At 45.0% G+C, this 16,747-nt stretch overlaps 1 protein-coding gene across 1 annotated transcript; it reads left to right on the top strand.

The window, feature by feature from the left end:
- The first annotated feature begins 284 nt into the window (after positions 1-284).
- On the top strand, positions 285-13,820 carry gas6 (growth arrest-specific 6). The gene is made up of 15 exons (XM_012873502.3): positions 285-746; positions 903-1,063; positions 3,081-3,105; positions 3,219-3,281; positions 4,908-5,030; positions 5,765-5,884; positions 8,432-8,554; positions 9,337-9,458; positions 9,590-9,708; positions 10,153-10,342; positions 10,423-10,587; positions 10,671-10,839; positions 10,974-11,113; positions 11,200-11,401; positions 11,983-13,820. Exons 1-15 carry the CDS (start codon positions 668-670, stop codon positions 12,132-12,134), a joined length of 1,953 nt encoding a protein of 650 aa, XP_012728956.2. The 5' UTR covers positions 285-667; the 3' UTR covers positions 12,135-13,820.
- Positions 13,821-16,747: the final 2,927 nt, after the last annotated feature.

Raw genomic sequence — 16,747 nt, 5'->3', positions numbered from 1 at the left:
CTCGAAAAAGAGATCTTAATCTCAAGGGACTTCCTGGTTAAATAAAGGTTAAATAAAAATAAAAGAATGACGTAAAAAAACAAAACAGCAATCTATATATAATCTTAAAGAGAAACACAGCATCACCTCCCTGCACTCCATAGTTAAAGTAAGGTGAAATCTTTTTTTTTTTCACAGTGTGATGGGTGGGCTCATGCACTGGAAGGAGAGAGGGGAGGGATGGAGTCGTGTGAACAGCTGCATCATTACAAACTCCTCAGAGCAACTCCCCCCTCCAGAGAGGCAGCTCCGTAACCAGGCTGCAACAAGGGCTGAAACGCGCAGTCTTTCTCCGCAGACTCACACCGGCGGCACACAGACAGAGGTCGAAACAGGCAGAGGAGAAACTGTGCACCCAAAACCGCAATGGGGACGAGCTGAACCGCCGACACGAGACAGGCTCCGCTGTTGTTATTCTGCGCGCGTGCTGCTGCTGCTCGCAGCGTTTTAGCCCTCGCGGCGGCAAAGACGTTGGAAGCTCCTAACGGACGGAAGTTACCTGAATACCTGCAGCGTCTCGCGCCGACGTTAGCGCTGACCGAGACGGGGACTCGGGAGGACCCACCGCACGGGGCAGGCAGGAGAAAGTTTTTTTTCTCGAGCTTAGCGCCACTTCAGCGGCTAAACAATGTGGCTGACCCCGACAAAGTCCGCCTCATCGTCGGTCGTCCTGCTAATCCTGCTGGCAGTCCGCTGGTCCCACAGCGGTGAGTGTTCATGCTACGTGTGGCTATAGCTAGCTCCGCCGATGTCAATTTAATATGAAGCATTATTTTTAGGGTATTTTTGCAATATTTTTTTTCCCTCGCGCCAGTATGGCTAGTTACAAAACATATTTTTTTCTTCTTCTTCTCTCTTTTTAGTTGTAATCTCTCCCCGAGAGGCGAACCAGTTTCTGCGCAGACACAGGCGAGCATATCAAGTTTTCGAAGAGACGAAGCAAGGACACTTGGAGAGGGAGTGTGTGGAGGAGAGGTGCTCCAAGGAGGAGGCTAGGGAGGTGTTTGAAAACGACCCGGAGACGGTGAGAATATAGGCCACTTTATTTAAAATGCACCATCACATTTACTGCAAGCCGAGGATTGTGAGTTTACAGCAGACTAGTGATTGGTTGTCTGGTCCTCTTGGGTTTTGTTGCTCTAACACGTTCTGTGAGCTGCTGGCTGTCACCCCTGTTCTCATGCTGGGGCCCTGTCACGTTGTTGTTGTTGTTGTTGTTGTTCTATTTCCCTGTGATCAACCTTTGAGTCAGCTTGACTAAAGTTTCAGTGGGTCATTCCCAGTTTTTGTGATAACCCCCTCTCACCCCTCACACTGTTTGGTGTGCAGAAAGACTTCCATTTGAGCCGTAGGATCTGCTTGGATCGTGTTCTTCTTGCCAAATGCAGTACACTGCAAAAATAGAACTAAAAATAAGAAAATATTGCTTGAAATGAGAATATTTTTCTTTGATTTGAGCGGGTAAATAACATTATTTGCCAGTGGAATAAGATTTTTACACTTTAAATAGGAGCAATTCATCTCCATCATCTTATTTCAAGTGCAGTATATCTAATTGTCTTCCCATTGGCAAAAAATCCTATTTACCTGCTCAAATCAAGGACAAATACATGAATTTCAAGAAAATTTTACTTATTTTTAGTTCCCCTTTTGCAGTGTAGGAGAGACACCTGGCTATCCTCTGTACGTTTACGCTCAGCATCTGCACCCATGCGCCTTACACCGGCTCACAAACACTTCCAACACAAATGCAAGACAATGTTGCACACACGCTTCGACCGCATCATCCAAGAACATAAACAAGAGGCAGGAAAACTTTTCACACATTGCGTCACCGCAGGCACGCCTTCTTTTTGTTTCTTGACATTTAGCCACGAAGTAAAAAAAGAAAAAAAAAAAACCTGGTTTAGTGTGCTGACAGATTAGGTTCCTTAAGCCTCTTATGCTCTACGTGTGATAAATATGCAGACAAATAGGTGTAATCTGGAGTTATTTTTCTTTCTCCGTCATAAATCTGTGCCCTGGTTGTTGTAGGTGTCGGTATACAAAAAGATGCTGTGGAAAAATGCACATTTTTATTCCTGATAACTTGATTTATAAGTTTGAGATTAATGATGGGAAAACAATAAGAGGGGGTGGTATTTTGCAGCATTAAGATAGTAATCCTTTGGCCTTTAACTAACGCTCTTTAGGGTTTGACGTAGAGAACCGAGAATGCCTGAATCTGGTGATCTATGACTAGCAGATTAGTCTTCAGGTTGGTAAATCAGAGAGACCGGAAGACTGAAAGGCAAAACAAAACAGAGATCGCTTCAGCTCTACAGAGAAGCTAAAGCCAGGTGACATTTAAACCAGAAAAATGCGTTCCCGTGGGTAGAAAGATGATTTTTTTGCAGTCTTCTCTTTCGTGATATGAAGCTGCAGTCTCATTCAAAGCTACATTATTCATTCAGAAGGTTCCCATTCCTGACTCGGCATTTTTTTTCCGCTTCCTGCTGCAGCTTTTTAGCGCTGCAGGGACACAGAGTGAACGTCTTCTCAGGCATTATACACAGTCACACAAAGTTTTTGATCTCATTTCTTTGATGTTGGAATTTTCCCTGGGTGAGGGGGTTATTTAAAAAAAAAAAAAAAAACCTAGCCTGGCTGGATTTTAATTTGGTGCATTGGCTCTCTGTGCACCAAGCCTCTGTAGCCTTTTTTTGTGTGTGTGCAGATTTTGACCTACATGTGGCAGAGTTACTGCGACCAGGAGGGATGCTGTGGTTATTAGAGGAGCAGGAAATGCTCAGGAAGCCCCCTGAGGAAGGGGTGCACAGATTTGTGATTTATTTGTTATCTAGATGTAGCAAAGATTCAAACTGTCTTGCCTTTTTTAATGTGTGGGTACACAAAGCAGTATACAAGTGAATCCAAATCCTACAAAATATAATGTAGGAGTCCCCTATTCTTTGTGAATCTGTAATGAGATATTGTGCTGTTTTAGATTTTTGTTTTAGTGTCTGGGAAGTAAGCTCTTCTTTCTTTTCTGTGTAATTCAGGACTACTTCTATCCCAAGTACATGGGTGAGTCCCTTTTTTGCCTAAAACATAATCCTCACCCTCTCCACTTATCTATTTATTTTATGTCTGTGATCTCTTCATTGTGGTGTCTGTTTTTTTTTTTTGTCTTTGTTCAGCCTGTGTGGAGAAATTTGGAGATTCTGAGAAGAAAAAGCAGGATCTGATCACATGTGTGCATAGTAAGTTGTATTTTCAAATCTGTTGATTTATGACGGACCCTTCCCTGCTATTTTGCTCCTCTGACTGTCATCGCTCAGACTTTTTTGTGTGTGTGTGCTTTCTTTCCATCACTTTCCGTCACACCCTACCACATTCAGAGAAAAGCGTCTCATTGTGCCGTCGGCTTGTGCTGCACTGCAGTAGCGTTATTCCGCATCACTCTCGGGCGCCTTCTCCTACCGGAGTAGATCCAGGCTTCTCTTTTCCGAAACGATGCATGTGCAAGCCCAGGTGTATTTGTGAGTAACATTGCAGCACTTTGCTCCGGCGATGCTGGCCATTGGTTCCAGGAGGACACGCCCCCCCCTCATTCGTCACATACTCACTCTCTGCAGTTGCTTCTTCGTGAGCTGAATCAGTGAAGGAGTGACGTGAGTATATATTAAAAAAAAAAAAGTGTGACGTGAAATGAGGACAGGATCCTTTTTGCTGCATCAGGGGTAGAGGAGACGTGGACCGGCCCGGCTTTTCAGCGATTGGCTGCGGAGTCTCCAGGGTGGGTTTCGTGACTCAGCTACATCACCGAGGCACTTAAAGATACGGCAGCGCTTATCACCACTGTCGGCACGCAATGTCTTCTGCATCCCTTTTTTTTTTTTTCTTTCACTGTCCATTGCGTCCCGTCTCTCCTCCCTGCACTGCAGAATGATGACTCCTTTTGGAGTGCCTTCGTCGATCTAGGCTTCACTACTGAGTTAAAATGACACGTTTCACAGCTAAAGCACAAAATGGGCATGATGTTGCTTACTGTAAGCAAACATTTTCCTCCACGCGAGATCAGTTGTGTATTTAAAGCCACGCACAGAGCGTTTCGGTTTAGTCTCAGTCTGTTCCTGCCTTAAAATGTGCGGGCTTGTTATCAGCGTTTCCCGTCATGTTGCACTGCGAGTGTTGTCCGTCTGCTGACAAGAGCCTGACTCAGGGCTCCTGAGCAACTGACCCAAGCTTTCTGCTGGATGTTAACCACTCGTTTAACCATCTGAAAGCATCTTTAGAGCAGACTGTATATTCAGTCATATCTGGGAGCATTTACAGACTCATGGCTGTAAAGGTGGCTCTTTGTGTTTTGTGAACTCGTTTCTGTTTTCCTTCCTCCGACTGTGTCCTTTTTCTGTCACCCAAGCCGAGCTGACATGCCCGGACTTGTCAAGCATTCAGACTCCACTGCTATGATAGCTGTTGCAGGAGAAGCAATATTTCCACTCTTGCGCAAGCCTTGGGGTGCATGGAGGACTTAAGAAGAGATATATTCAGTGGAAAAGTAGAGTCAACATATTAAAAGGCAGTTGGGTATCGATTTGATCTTTTCCATTCAGAGCTGCAGCTCTCGCGCTGTGTGGGGGGGGGGGGGGGGGGGGGAAGCCTGAATTGGGCATTTCCAGGAGGATGGCTTACCCTGCGTTGGGCTATTTATGCTGAAATCCTGATGTGCAGAATATGAGAGCTGTCCTTCCTCTATGTTGTCTGCTTTCCAGCTGCACGCAGTGTGTGAATGTCACCCGTTTTCGTCAGCTCAGCTCCAAGAAGCAACCAATAACACTCATTACCTCTTGCCTGTCTTTGTTTTCTCTTTTGTTTTTTTCAAGACATACCGGACCAGTGCTCGCCCAATCCTTGCAATCCCAGAGGCACGGTGCGCTGCGAAGACAAAAAGGGCGACTTCCACTGTCACTGCTTCACAGGCTGGACGGGAGCCAGTTGTGAGCAAGGTGCGGTCACCATCACATGGCTCGACTTTGCGTGCCGGATCTGAGCAGAGGTTGAATTTGTGCAGCGTCACGCCTGGTGGCGGTGCTGAGGTTTCAGCTGTCTGACCTTGGTTCTGACACCTATCCAGTCCATGGGTGGAAAGATCGGGCTCAGACAAGTTTTAAGTCATGCAGCTTAGCAACGTGAAAGCAATTAGCTTCTTTCTGTCTTACTCTCTATTTATCTCTCTATTTAAAGCGCCGTTTATGACAGGGACGCGATGACCCGACGTCTGGTGCAGTTGTTAATCCCGTGTGGAAGAATAGCTGCGTTCCTGTGAGTGGGGCTAACGGGAATGGGCGGGTCTTAAAAGTTCAAGCCGAGAGTGCTCCCCTCTAAGGAGCGCAGCATCGTTTAAACTCAAATTACCGGACAAGCAGGAATTGGAAAAAAATACATAAGTTGAGTCCGGATCCAAGGGGAAGGGGAGAGAGGAACATTTCCACTGTGACTCATCCTGCCACCTTGCTGCGAGAGGAAACTGTAGCAGATTTAACGTGACATGGGCCAACTTCTGCTGAACATGACAGCGTTGCTCCTTTATCCTCAGCCGCGCTTACGGCACCTTTTCTAACAGAAAACGTCTTATTCAGGGGACTGATGCTAAATCCGATAAACTTCCTGCTCCACAGGTTTCATTTTCTTGTCCTGGTTTCATGTTGACAGTGATTTATTTTATTTTATTTTTCTGCAGATGTCGATGAGTGCACCAAAGACAACGGAGGCTGCGATCACGTGTGCAACAACACCATAGGGAGTTACCGCTGCTCCTGTCATGAGGGCTTCACGCTGGCGGATCGCCACCTGTGTGCCGGTGAGCCGCAGAACCCTTTAATCAAGCCACTGCGGTCACATCGGAGCTCATTCTGCAAAAAAAAAAAAAACTATTGGCGTGCTGTTGTCTGCTTTAAATCCACTTTCAATCTAAAACACTTACAACTGCATTAATAATATAGGTTGTAATTAAATAACACGCCTTTATTACACCTCAATAACACTTTTATAACCTCTTTAAAAGCTTCCAGCAGAAGAAACTCGCTTTCTGCTGGGTAAATTTCAAGTTGTTGTGAACATCAACTACTTTAATGTCCTCAACCAGTTTCACTGCTTCTCCAAACTCAGTTCAGTGTCATGACTCACAAATTAAATTAATTACAATCTGAAGCATGAATTAAGCCCTTCTGTAGAGTTTTTAACAACTGCACTAATAAAGAATAATAATAATTAGCTTTTATGGTTAATATTTATTGGAGGAACCAACATGGGGAATCTAAGCGCTTGAACATCACGTCTAATATTAGAGAATTAACGGCTTCTTGCTATTTTTACAAGAGAAACAACTCTTTAAACGCTACAGACTTTATGTAGGACAGATTATCGTTTTTATTCTGAGATTAAAGACCTATGTCTAACGTAAGGAAGGAATAATATGATGAAATGGGAGAAGAAATTTGTGGTTTTTGGCTAGAAAACCCCCCAGACGTTTCTGTCAGCATCCCAGAAAATCCGCCCTTGATGAAGACAAGAAGCTTTTTGGAGTCCGATCCATGCAGGGGTATTTGTTGGTCACGAGAATGCCGATACTCCCAAGGATATGGAGACGCGTCTCCCTTTCTGACTTTCTCTTTGGTTTAGAGACACATCTAGAGTAGGGTGACCAGATCTCAAATAACCAAATGTGGGACCAAGCGGGACACTTAAAGGAGTCATGACCTGTTATTTTACATATACAATCCTTCTGAAAATGTCTTTGAATACATGTTTAGTCATTTTTAGGAGAACAATTTTCTAAATATGGCTCCTTCAGACTCTTCTTCATAGGCCTTTTTCTTTCTCGCAAAGTTACGAGTTGCGTGTTCATGTGTTCCCATGGCTGGTTATCAGCGTGATATTAGCACTTTATGTGATAGCGGTCCTTTACTCAGACACACGCAAACACGTAAAGCAGTTTCCAAACATCCACATAGCAAAGCAAGCAAATGAGGAGATTTAAAACCACAAAAGTTATAATTGTGTATCTTACATGGGGATGCCGCGTTAGCAACATTAGCAGTTTACCATGGTTAGTTTACCATCGTTTCCCAATAAAAAGTTACACAGGGAGCAACACCTACAGACTGCACTGCAGAGGAGTCCCTGATTGTTGGAATCGCCCCTTTCTTCAAACACACGGTTGATGCCATCTTTGCCCAAGATAATGAAACGTGAAGCGCCAACATAAAGAGTAGCAGGGAGCGTCACTGAAACATCGTCATCAAAGATGAACTTAATCCACAGCTCCCTGGTAGTTTGGTCCACAGATGCAGGCAAACATGTTTATTTTAGCAACCAACAACAGAGCAGCTGACATGGAGATCTTTACTTTTAACACAGTGGCAGCGACACGACTAAGTGGTTTTTGGTGGTTTACGACAGGCTTACGTTGGCGTCCTTCCGCTAAGTGACGAACATCAAGGAGGAGCACCAAAATCTGGCTTGGGGAGCGCACCATTGTGTTTTTTTTTCTGGTTTGTACAAAGAGCCCACACAAAAAAAACCAAGTCACTTTCACACTTCTGATTTTCTGGAAGGTTTTAACTACGGCGGCCGAGAGGTGCAAACGCTCTGCAAGCATGTAAATGCGCCGCAAACACAAAAAGTACTCCAAACACAAAACAGAGGCTGACACACAGACGCATGCAAAGGCAAAATGCTGCAAGTGCAGAAAACGGGCTGATCCTGGCAGTAGGTGTCGCTGTGAACTCTGGGACATCTGCTCACCCTAATCTGGAGCCGGAGGACTGACTCCAGTCCGTTTTTAGAGTTGACAGAGCTGGTGGTCCGTGTTGCTCGAGGTTTGGGTGTCTGGACAGTTTTTTACTTTGGATTCAAACCTGGATTGCATGGAGTACGCTCAGATTTAATCAGCTCAGCATAACGTTTGGTGCAGAACAAACATTTAGCCTGACCACAGCTTTTGAGCCCGTGGTGAAAGGTCCTGGTGACCCGGCCCAGTTTCCTTCTTGGATCAAAGTTTTGCTTTGAGGACTGATCTCTGGTGTCCAATCATCTTTATCAAGGTTATTTTCTGTAACTAGAACAAATTGTCTGCCGAGAGAGCTGTTCTTTCTGTCTAAAGCATATCTGAATGTAATCAGTTAACAGCAGCTTCACATTCAGTATGTTAAGTGTCCAAACTTACCATTAATAAATATGGATTCATTTAGTTATAAACAAATGAAGTGGTTGACGAAGAACAAAGACGGATCCGGTTCTGTGAAGTTTTGCTGTTGATGACAAAGTTTTAAATGTATAGTTGTATAAAATCTCCTCTTTGAAACGGACCCGACTGAGCCGAGCCACTTTTTCTGTTCCTCCCCAGACGTCGACGAGTGCCAGGACGCGAGCGTGTGCGGAACGGCGCTCTGCCAGAACGTCGAGGGCCGCTACGAGTGCTTGTGTGAGGACGGCTACGTCTACGACAACGAGAGCCGAAGCTGTGTGGGTGAGCATGCGCGGAAAACAAGCGGGTCGGGTTTTTATTTGATCTGGCTCGGCGGCATTGTTGGCCTCAGCAGGCGCCTCCATGAAGCTCCGCTGTAGGTCAGGAAAAGAAAGCCAAAATATTTTTGGAGAAATCCTGCACAAGTGGGTAAGAGTTCACGCTTGTCCGAACTGAAAGCCGGTTTATTTTGTTAAGAAACTAAGAAATGTTCTCTTTATTAAAGCCACAGAGCGTTTTGGTCCTTTTTTTTTTTTAAACCCTTCAAATGTGGATTCATACATCAAGGATGGTAAAAACATCCTAGTTCCATATTTAGTGATTAAAGCTCAGGGTTTATATCCTGCGCTGCAGGAGAAACACGATGTGCAATAAAACACATTGTGGCGCCAGTTTTTCTAAGATAAAGCAAGAAGATTATCAGCGGATGGAAATCTAGAACGAAAGCCAGCAGTTCCTTCGGTGGGAACCAGACGTTTCCTAACCTCAGCGTCGCTCCTCAGAGGGTCGACGTTTATTCGAGCAGATCTTTTCATGGCCATGTAAGGCTGCATGCGAAGCGGAGCAGAACCCCCGGCCAACGGCGCTGACCACTTCACTCAAGTGCCGTGTGCATTCCTCCTCGCTGTTCCTCTTTTCAGTTTTCCTGGAAGTTTGTGCGCTTTGCCCGAAACTCGCCGCTATCGCCCTGATAAGATCACGAACTGTCTGCTTCCACCGCAAACCGCGGCACGGCGGCCCCTTCTTCCCTTTTAATCCCCGTCCGCCTCTGTTGTGGCCCGCAGATGTGGACGAGTGCGAGTCGGGCGTCTGCGAGGAGGAGTGTTTGAACGTTCCCGGGAGTTTCCGCTGCTTCTGTGACGGCCGTCAGGGCAGGAAGCTGGGACGGGACCTGAGGAGCTGTAAGGTAGCCGCACACACTGTCACGTTTAAGTGAAATGTTTTTTTTTTTTTTTTTGCTCGTGTTAAAAATCTGAATCTTAGAGTTCAGTGTCCTTTCATAACTCCTCATTTGATTGGTTGTGGTTTGTTCTCCAGCCCATAACGGCCTGTATGTCGCCTTCCCTGAAGAGGAATCCTCGCTCTCTTTATCTGGGTCGCATGTTCAGCGCCGTGCCCGTCGTGCGGCTGCGTTTCCGCCGCATGGTCCACACGGGGTGAGACAAGACGTTTCATTTCACGCTTAGCAGCAGCAGCAGCAGCTCTTTGTTGACAGAGGTGTGAAACTGGCCCTACGTTTATCCCTTAATTACTTTCCTGCAAACATAAACAAGCGTGCTCATGTTGGCGGGGCTGTTTAAGCTAAGCAGCTCGTTTATTTCCCTTACCACCAGAGACACCAAAACTGCTCTTTTTTCTGGTTTAATTATGATCAGTGTTTAAATGTAAGCAGCTCGTTTATTTCCCTTACCACCAGAGACACCAAAACTGCTCTTTTTTCTGGTTTAATTATGATCAGTGTTTAAATGAAATTATTAGTTTATTCTTTATATTCTAGTGCTACACTATAGCGAAAGCTTAAAGCTCCCTGCGCTTTCATATTGGCTCCCACCATATTGATTTTTGACTAATTGATCCGTTTCTCTCCATTCCTCCCACAGTTTCTCTGCAGAGTTCGACCTGCGCACCTTCGACAACGAGGGGGTGATCTTCTTCGCGGGCGGTCACCTCAACAGCTCCTGGATCGTGCTCGCAGTGCACCAGGGGAGGCTGGAGCTGCAGCTCAAGTACGGTCCCGTCAGCAGAGTCACCAGCAGCGGGCCCCTGGTCAACGACGGCCAGTGGAGAAAGGTGGGGAGCTTCTGTTCAGAGGCTGTGGTCCTCCTCACTGTGCAGGTTAACTGAGTGAAGTCATCTGGAATGTCTCCCAGATCTCCGTGGAGGAGCAGGGCCGAAGTCTGGTGATCAAGATCGACAGGGAGGCCGTGATGAAGATCGCCGTGAACGGTGACCTGTTTACGCTGAAGAAGGGCGTGCACGAACTCAACCTGACTGTAGGAGGAGTTCCTTTCAAAGTGGACGGCCTCGTCAATCAGGTGTTTGTTCGCACGCGCCCCGCTAGCCGACCCGATCACATGTCCTTCAGACGTTTGCCAACTGTCCCCACTGCGACACACAGATCAATCCCCGCCTGGACGGCTGCATGAAGGAGTGGCGCTGGCTGACGGGCGAAGACACCTCCATCCAGGAAACCATCCAGTCCAACGACAACATGCAGTGTTTCAGCTCCGAGGTTCCTGGAGCGTATTACCCTGGAGCCGGCTTCGCCCTCTTCAACATCAGCTACGGTGATCACTCTGCGCAGCGATTTCTGAATCCTTCACGTATTGTTGGATTAGTTTGGATGACTAAGCAGACTTGCACTGATTCGGTCCACGTACTCGATGGTTTGCCGTGCTAACTTTGTGTTTTTGCGCTCCAGAATCCAAGAACCTGAGCATCCAGATGACGCTGCGGCCGCTTTCTGGCGTCGGAGTGCTGTTTGCTCTGGTCCACCAGGACAAAGTGCCTCTCTCCATCGCTCTGTCCGACTACAACCCCGCCACCGACGAGTGGCGAGACGTGAGTGATCAAGTCTCAGCTGTCGACGCGCGTTCACAGTGTGGTTTAAGTTTCCTCTTAATGTATAAACCTCTGTTTGCTTTCAGTTCATCCTGGTTTCCGTAGGCGACGTAGCCATCGCCAGCTCACCTGCGGCCCTGTGCGACGGCGAGAGTCACAGCGTCCAGGTGACCATCACGGGAAACCAGACTCTTCTTCTGGTCGACGGCCAGCCTGGACGCAGTGAAGAATCAGAACACACTACAGACGTCTTCTCACAGTCCAGCACCTTCATAGGAGGCCTCCCAGGCAAGGATGATGTGCAGTGTTTAGCTACACAGGGCTAGGTTTATTATTTTCTTTGCCAGAGTTCTTTATCCACGTTAACTAGTTGGGTTCATAAATGCTTTTAAAGTTGTTTAATAACAAACCTTTAGCATGATCTTAGTGTTATAAGCCCTTATTCTTGGCATTTTCTTGCAGAAAATTCTGAAATAAGCTGCAAAAAAAAGTTTGTGAAACTAGGGATGCACCAATATAAGAATGTGGTCCCATATTGATATCCAGTAAAAAAAAACTCTCTAAACCTCTAAACAAAACATTATCTTACTAGATTAAATCAGTGGAGCATATTTATATTTCATCTTTAGTTGTATTTACTGTATTTCTGAGCTGCCTGGCAGAGCAGATTCCCTCAGATTAAAGACAAAAGTGGAGCTTTGAAGCTTTAATCGTTCGTCGGAGCGGTAATTAGCACCGGTTTGTGTTGTTTGGGTTGGGTTCTTGTTTGCCGAGTGGCAGATTCAACACCAGCGGTAAAACTTCCTGCACGCTGGTCGTCGTGTTTTTTTTTTTTTTGCTGATTGGCGTGTTGTCGTCTCTTCCCTCAGACATGTCCCTGGTGTCCACGCTGGTGTCGGCGCCCTACAGCGGCTGCATGGAGGTCGCTGTGAACGGACAGGCTCTGGATCTGGACAAGGCCATCCACAAGCACAACAACATCCGCTCTCACTCCTGCCCCCTGCTGAGCTCTCAGCTGTGACAAAAACAACAACAACAACAGCAACAGCAAACGGTCTATAGGCAGGTCTTTGACTTGACCGGGGGGGGGGTGCTGAAATTCCAAAAGCTCTTACTTAGTGGGCGACGACTCGGATTTAAAACACACTTTCTTATAATTGGCACTGCTGCGTTGATGGATCTGCTGGGGTTTCCCCCCATTTTTACATTCCTATGACCCGGTGTGTCAGATGGCAGCCGAGCAGCAAATCCCCTGTACCCAGCGAGGAATATGGCAAAGCGTTTTGCATTTAATGGCGACCCACAAGAACACAGGAGATGGTTTATTGGTTAGCCGTCTGGTCCGACTTCTACGCGCGCTACCTTCGCTGAAATCCCCTTTTTCTTTTAACGTCTCCGCTGGCGTCTCCAAAGCTCAGTAAAGGAAGCACTAACTAATATCTTAAAAAAAAAAAACGGACCCTACACTGCTCTGCCCAGAGAGAAAAACCTTCATCATTTGGTGCTTTAATCAGCTCTGAGCTATTTGGTGCGTAACCGTCGTGTTGATTGTGAACCCAGAAGCGTATTTTGCCCTCGAAATGCTGAATCTCCTCTGGAGACGCAGCGCCGCGTCTCGACGGCGACCTTGCACATCGTCGCAGGCAGAAATGGACTGCGGCGTAAAAAAAGCCATTTTTAGGGTCTCCTCTCAATTACAGACGCACTTCATGTCCGCCTGCGACCCTTTTAAAATCAACCGTGTGCCTAGAAAACGACAGCCAGCTCCCCCTCTGGTCCGGTGAAGGGTTTTCTGGCAAAGTACTGTAGCAGCTTCAAGCCCAGTCCTTTGAAGCACTGACAAAGCCCCCCCCCCCCCCCTCCACCTAAGAGTCATTCAGTCACAGTCGAAAACCTGCCGCATACCAAGCTGACGAACACGGATAGGCCGCAGAAGCACAGGGCGACAGGACGGGGCGGCGAAAGGCACTGCATTCATCTTACCACACAAGCTACTGAGAACAAGAGGAGCGCGCTGTATTATACTGTGTGTAAATAATGTTACTGTAAAATGCTTTAGAGATGACAGAACGCAAACACTACCTTCCGCTGCAACAATTTCCCGTCGTTTCAGCCAACAACAACAACAAAAAAAAAAAAAAACACAGCCTCTCACCCTCTGCGTCGGGGAGGGAAGGTTTCAGCAATAAGTTCGGCCGCTTGACCCAGAAGCCGAGAGGCGGGGGAAGAATCGAAGCGGCGTCGGTCTTTAGGAGCTCCTTTTTTTTTTATTTATCGGTGCCGAGCGAATCCAAGCTGAGAATGTCCACGAGGAGCATCGTTGACTTGAAAAAAGGGCTCCGCTCTTATTTTACGTCATTTTAGGGTTTTCTTATGAGCGAATGCAAGAGTGTTAAGTTTGACCTTTTTTTTTTTATTGTATTTTCTTTTTTTTTTTTTTTATCATGTCGTATCTTGAACTTTTTCCATTATTTGTATTTTTCACTTTGTACTGCCAGTATGTGTACACAATGCTGCGAGATGTCTGCCTTTTTTTTTTGAGTTTTAACCTCCCTTAAACCTATTTAAAAATAAAATCAGCTGTATGAACATTGTATTATAAAGTATAAATTGTATTTTCAAAAAAAACAACAACAAAAAAAAACCTATTTGTTCACCGAGTGATCTTTGTTACATCTGAGTCCTAAATAAAGGCTGCCCCTCGCTTTCTGGCTTATTTTTATTGCAGATGAAAGTATAAAGGAGCTTAGATTTCAGTTCAAGCCGCCAGCGGGGGGGTCTGCGGTCTTTTAATAGCAACACGTTTTACACTTAAATGCAGATGCTAAAATAAATCATCTGTAAATCAAATACATGGCTCATGATAATGGGGGAGGTTAGTTTTAAAAATGGTTTTCGTAATGAGTAAACTTTTGAGTTCAAGACCTCTACATTCCGATCGGTCCCTTTTTTTTTTTTTTTTTTAAATAGAGGAACCGCTAAAAAATGTTAATGCTGTTGAGAAACATGCTTGTTTAGAGTGTGCTTATGTAACAGACCGTTGTGGCCTTTAAAATTCAGCGCGCCATGGGCTGAACAGGGAGGAGGAGCGTTGCACTCTGGGTTTTTAGGATGGGGAACATTTTATCATCAGCTGCCTGAAACTGCTGATCCGGCCGGACAAAGAACAGCTGTTGCAGGGTGAGTTGCAGAACCACGTTTTATTGCCTTTTTACTCAAAACAAGATTATTTTAATTCTCTCTCTCTCTCTCTTAAAACCTACAGCTGCAGGATCTACACAGCGAAGTCATCTAGTGGCTGTTTGACTCACAGTAGCTATACTGCTGATAATCCAAAGCAAAAAGACGTTTCTGGGAAACACGCATACCTTCCTTTAGGCGAAGGCGGATGAGACCGACAAGTATAAGTCTGATTGTTAACACAAAGCCAGTCTTTACCACTTAGGGTTGATTTTCTGATCATTACAGCTTCTCTTCTTCACTTGCTTTTGAGAGAAAAACCCCAACATTTCCGCCACTCAAACAGGAATGTCGTTTTATTCGTCTCATCCGTCTCCCAGAAAGCAAGATAGATAGTCGTGTTTTCCAAAAATCTTTGTAAAGCCCTTACTGCACATACATTATGTATAAGTCTAAGGTTTAAAACGGTATGAATTTCATAGCGGCAGATAAGAATCCCAACGGTTTACACACTTTAATAATGCATACAGTGTATTGACTTTTAAATAGGAAACACATAAATAAGAGCAACACCAACATCATCTAATCTCCGGTTCACATTTCAAGAAAAGCCCTTTTAATTTATATATATATAATGTACAAATCTATTATCTAAGCGAGATGAATCGGATCAGTCCGTCAGCAGCTGAGAGACAACTCTATAGGCTTAACAAGGTTGATACTTTGCTTCCTCGCTGTTTATCTTTCTAATTGTTTTATTAGCACAGGGGATATCGTTAAATTAAAATATGCTGGCTAGCAGAGATGATCAGCTCCATCACAGCCTGTTGTTTTTACGTTGCGATCCATTTGCAGTCGGAACTCGGAAATCCCAGCTTCCGATCGGAAAAATCAACTATCGGCCGCTAAAATCCAACTTTCCCCTCAGAAAGTCGGAGAAATTTTCCATTATCGGATCCAACATGGCAGCTCCTCGCATCAACAACAGTAAGGTGTGATAAAGCAAGACGGTTGTAGGAGTGTGTCTAAAATCAATGTTACATGTAGCAGCTGCAACTCTGAAGCGAACAAATGAAAGTTGCCGTTTGCGTGTGGAAAGTGCAGCTTTAAAGAACATTTATGTTATCAGCTGACCTGGTTGTTGCCATATTGGAATCTAAACTTTTCCCGTTTTTATTTTGGAATCCCGACTTCTCCGACTGTGTTTGCTGGAATGCTTTTTACTCGGGTTTACTCCATTCCCAGCTCGTATTTTTGTTTTTCCGAGGCAAATGGAATGCAACATCAGTCTTCCAGCTAAAACAAACAAGGAGACAGAAAAACGGGGCTTTTTTTTCTTTTTTTTTCAGATGCTAATGGACATTTCCCAGGAAAGCTCCCAGTGAGGAGCAGAAGTGGTACTTCAGGCATTTATCGTTCCCCCTCGTTTAGTTTTAAAGTTGCATTATCGCCTGATTTTAAGCTCTAAGAGGAAAGTGGGAGGATAAGATCATGCCAAGGATGTTGGGCTGTAAAAATGTGGCGGGGGGATTTGAGACGTTCGTTCATAAATAAAATCTCATCATTTAGTGTCAGATTGAGCCTCTCCCTGAGGAGTTTGTTTACTCTCTCTGGTTTGGCTTTTCTCCATGGCATGTATTCGTATTTTATTAGTCTACCAAAGTGGTAAATTGCTCTTTGTGGGTAGAACTTTCAGTCTATTTTTAAGACTCTTTTATTAGTGATTGATTATAATCTAACCCTACATAAAGAAGACTAAGCGGCCCAAGGCATAAACAAACTAAGCAGCTGCTTAGGGCCCCCAAGAGCAGTCACAAGACTATGTATCTTTTTGCATGTATAACGGTTTGTATATTATTATACAAACAAAAACACACAATTTCATGATAAAATTGTGACTTTTTTTTTTTCAATATCTTTGATCATGTAGAAATAATTGCTTATGCTAGCAAAATAATTATAATAAAACATGACCATGTATGACATTTGCTAGCAAATGTGTTTACATCAGGCTACATGGCTGCTAGCTATATTATAGTCTGAGATCTGCTTGCTGCAGAGCATGGTCATTTATGTGATTAAAATAAGCATTATTTTTTACGCCAGCTTATAAATGAAATTTCTCCAGGAGCACTATTAAAACACTTTAGAGCCACAGCATCAGCCCAGCACCGGTTCACATCCACATGCTCAACTGTGGGCAATGCATCAGCTGAGGGAAAGACTCGCCTTATAGTAGAAATACATTTTTTGCTATAAGAATTACATAAAGCAGCCCTGCGATGAGTTTTTAGTAGGTGTGTGTGTGTGAACGATCTGATCATTCGACTGTAGCAATCAATCCATGTTGCTGGCAGAAATAATCAAATTTCCCTCAGGGTCCCGTGGAGCCCCCTGCTAAGCAGACGACTCCCCTGGAAATAATTGCATAAAGATTTTCTATGTCTCATCAAT

The sequence above is a fragment of the Fundulus heteroclitus genome, chromosome 4 (assembly GCF_011125445.2).
Source record: "Fundulus heteroclitus isolate FHET01 chromosome 4, MU-UCD_Fhet_4.1, whole genome shotgun sequence".
Classification (NCBI taxonomy): domain Eukaryota; kingdom Metazoa; phylum Chordata; class Actinopteri; order Cyprinodontiformes; family Fundulidae; genus Fundulus; species Fundulus heteroclitus.
The sequence above is the reverse complement of the archived record's forward strand: the minus strand, read 5'-3'. Positions and strand labels throughout refer to the sequence as shown.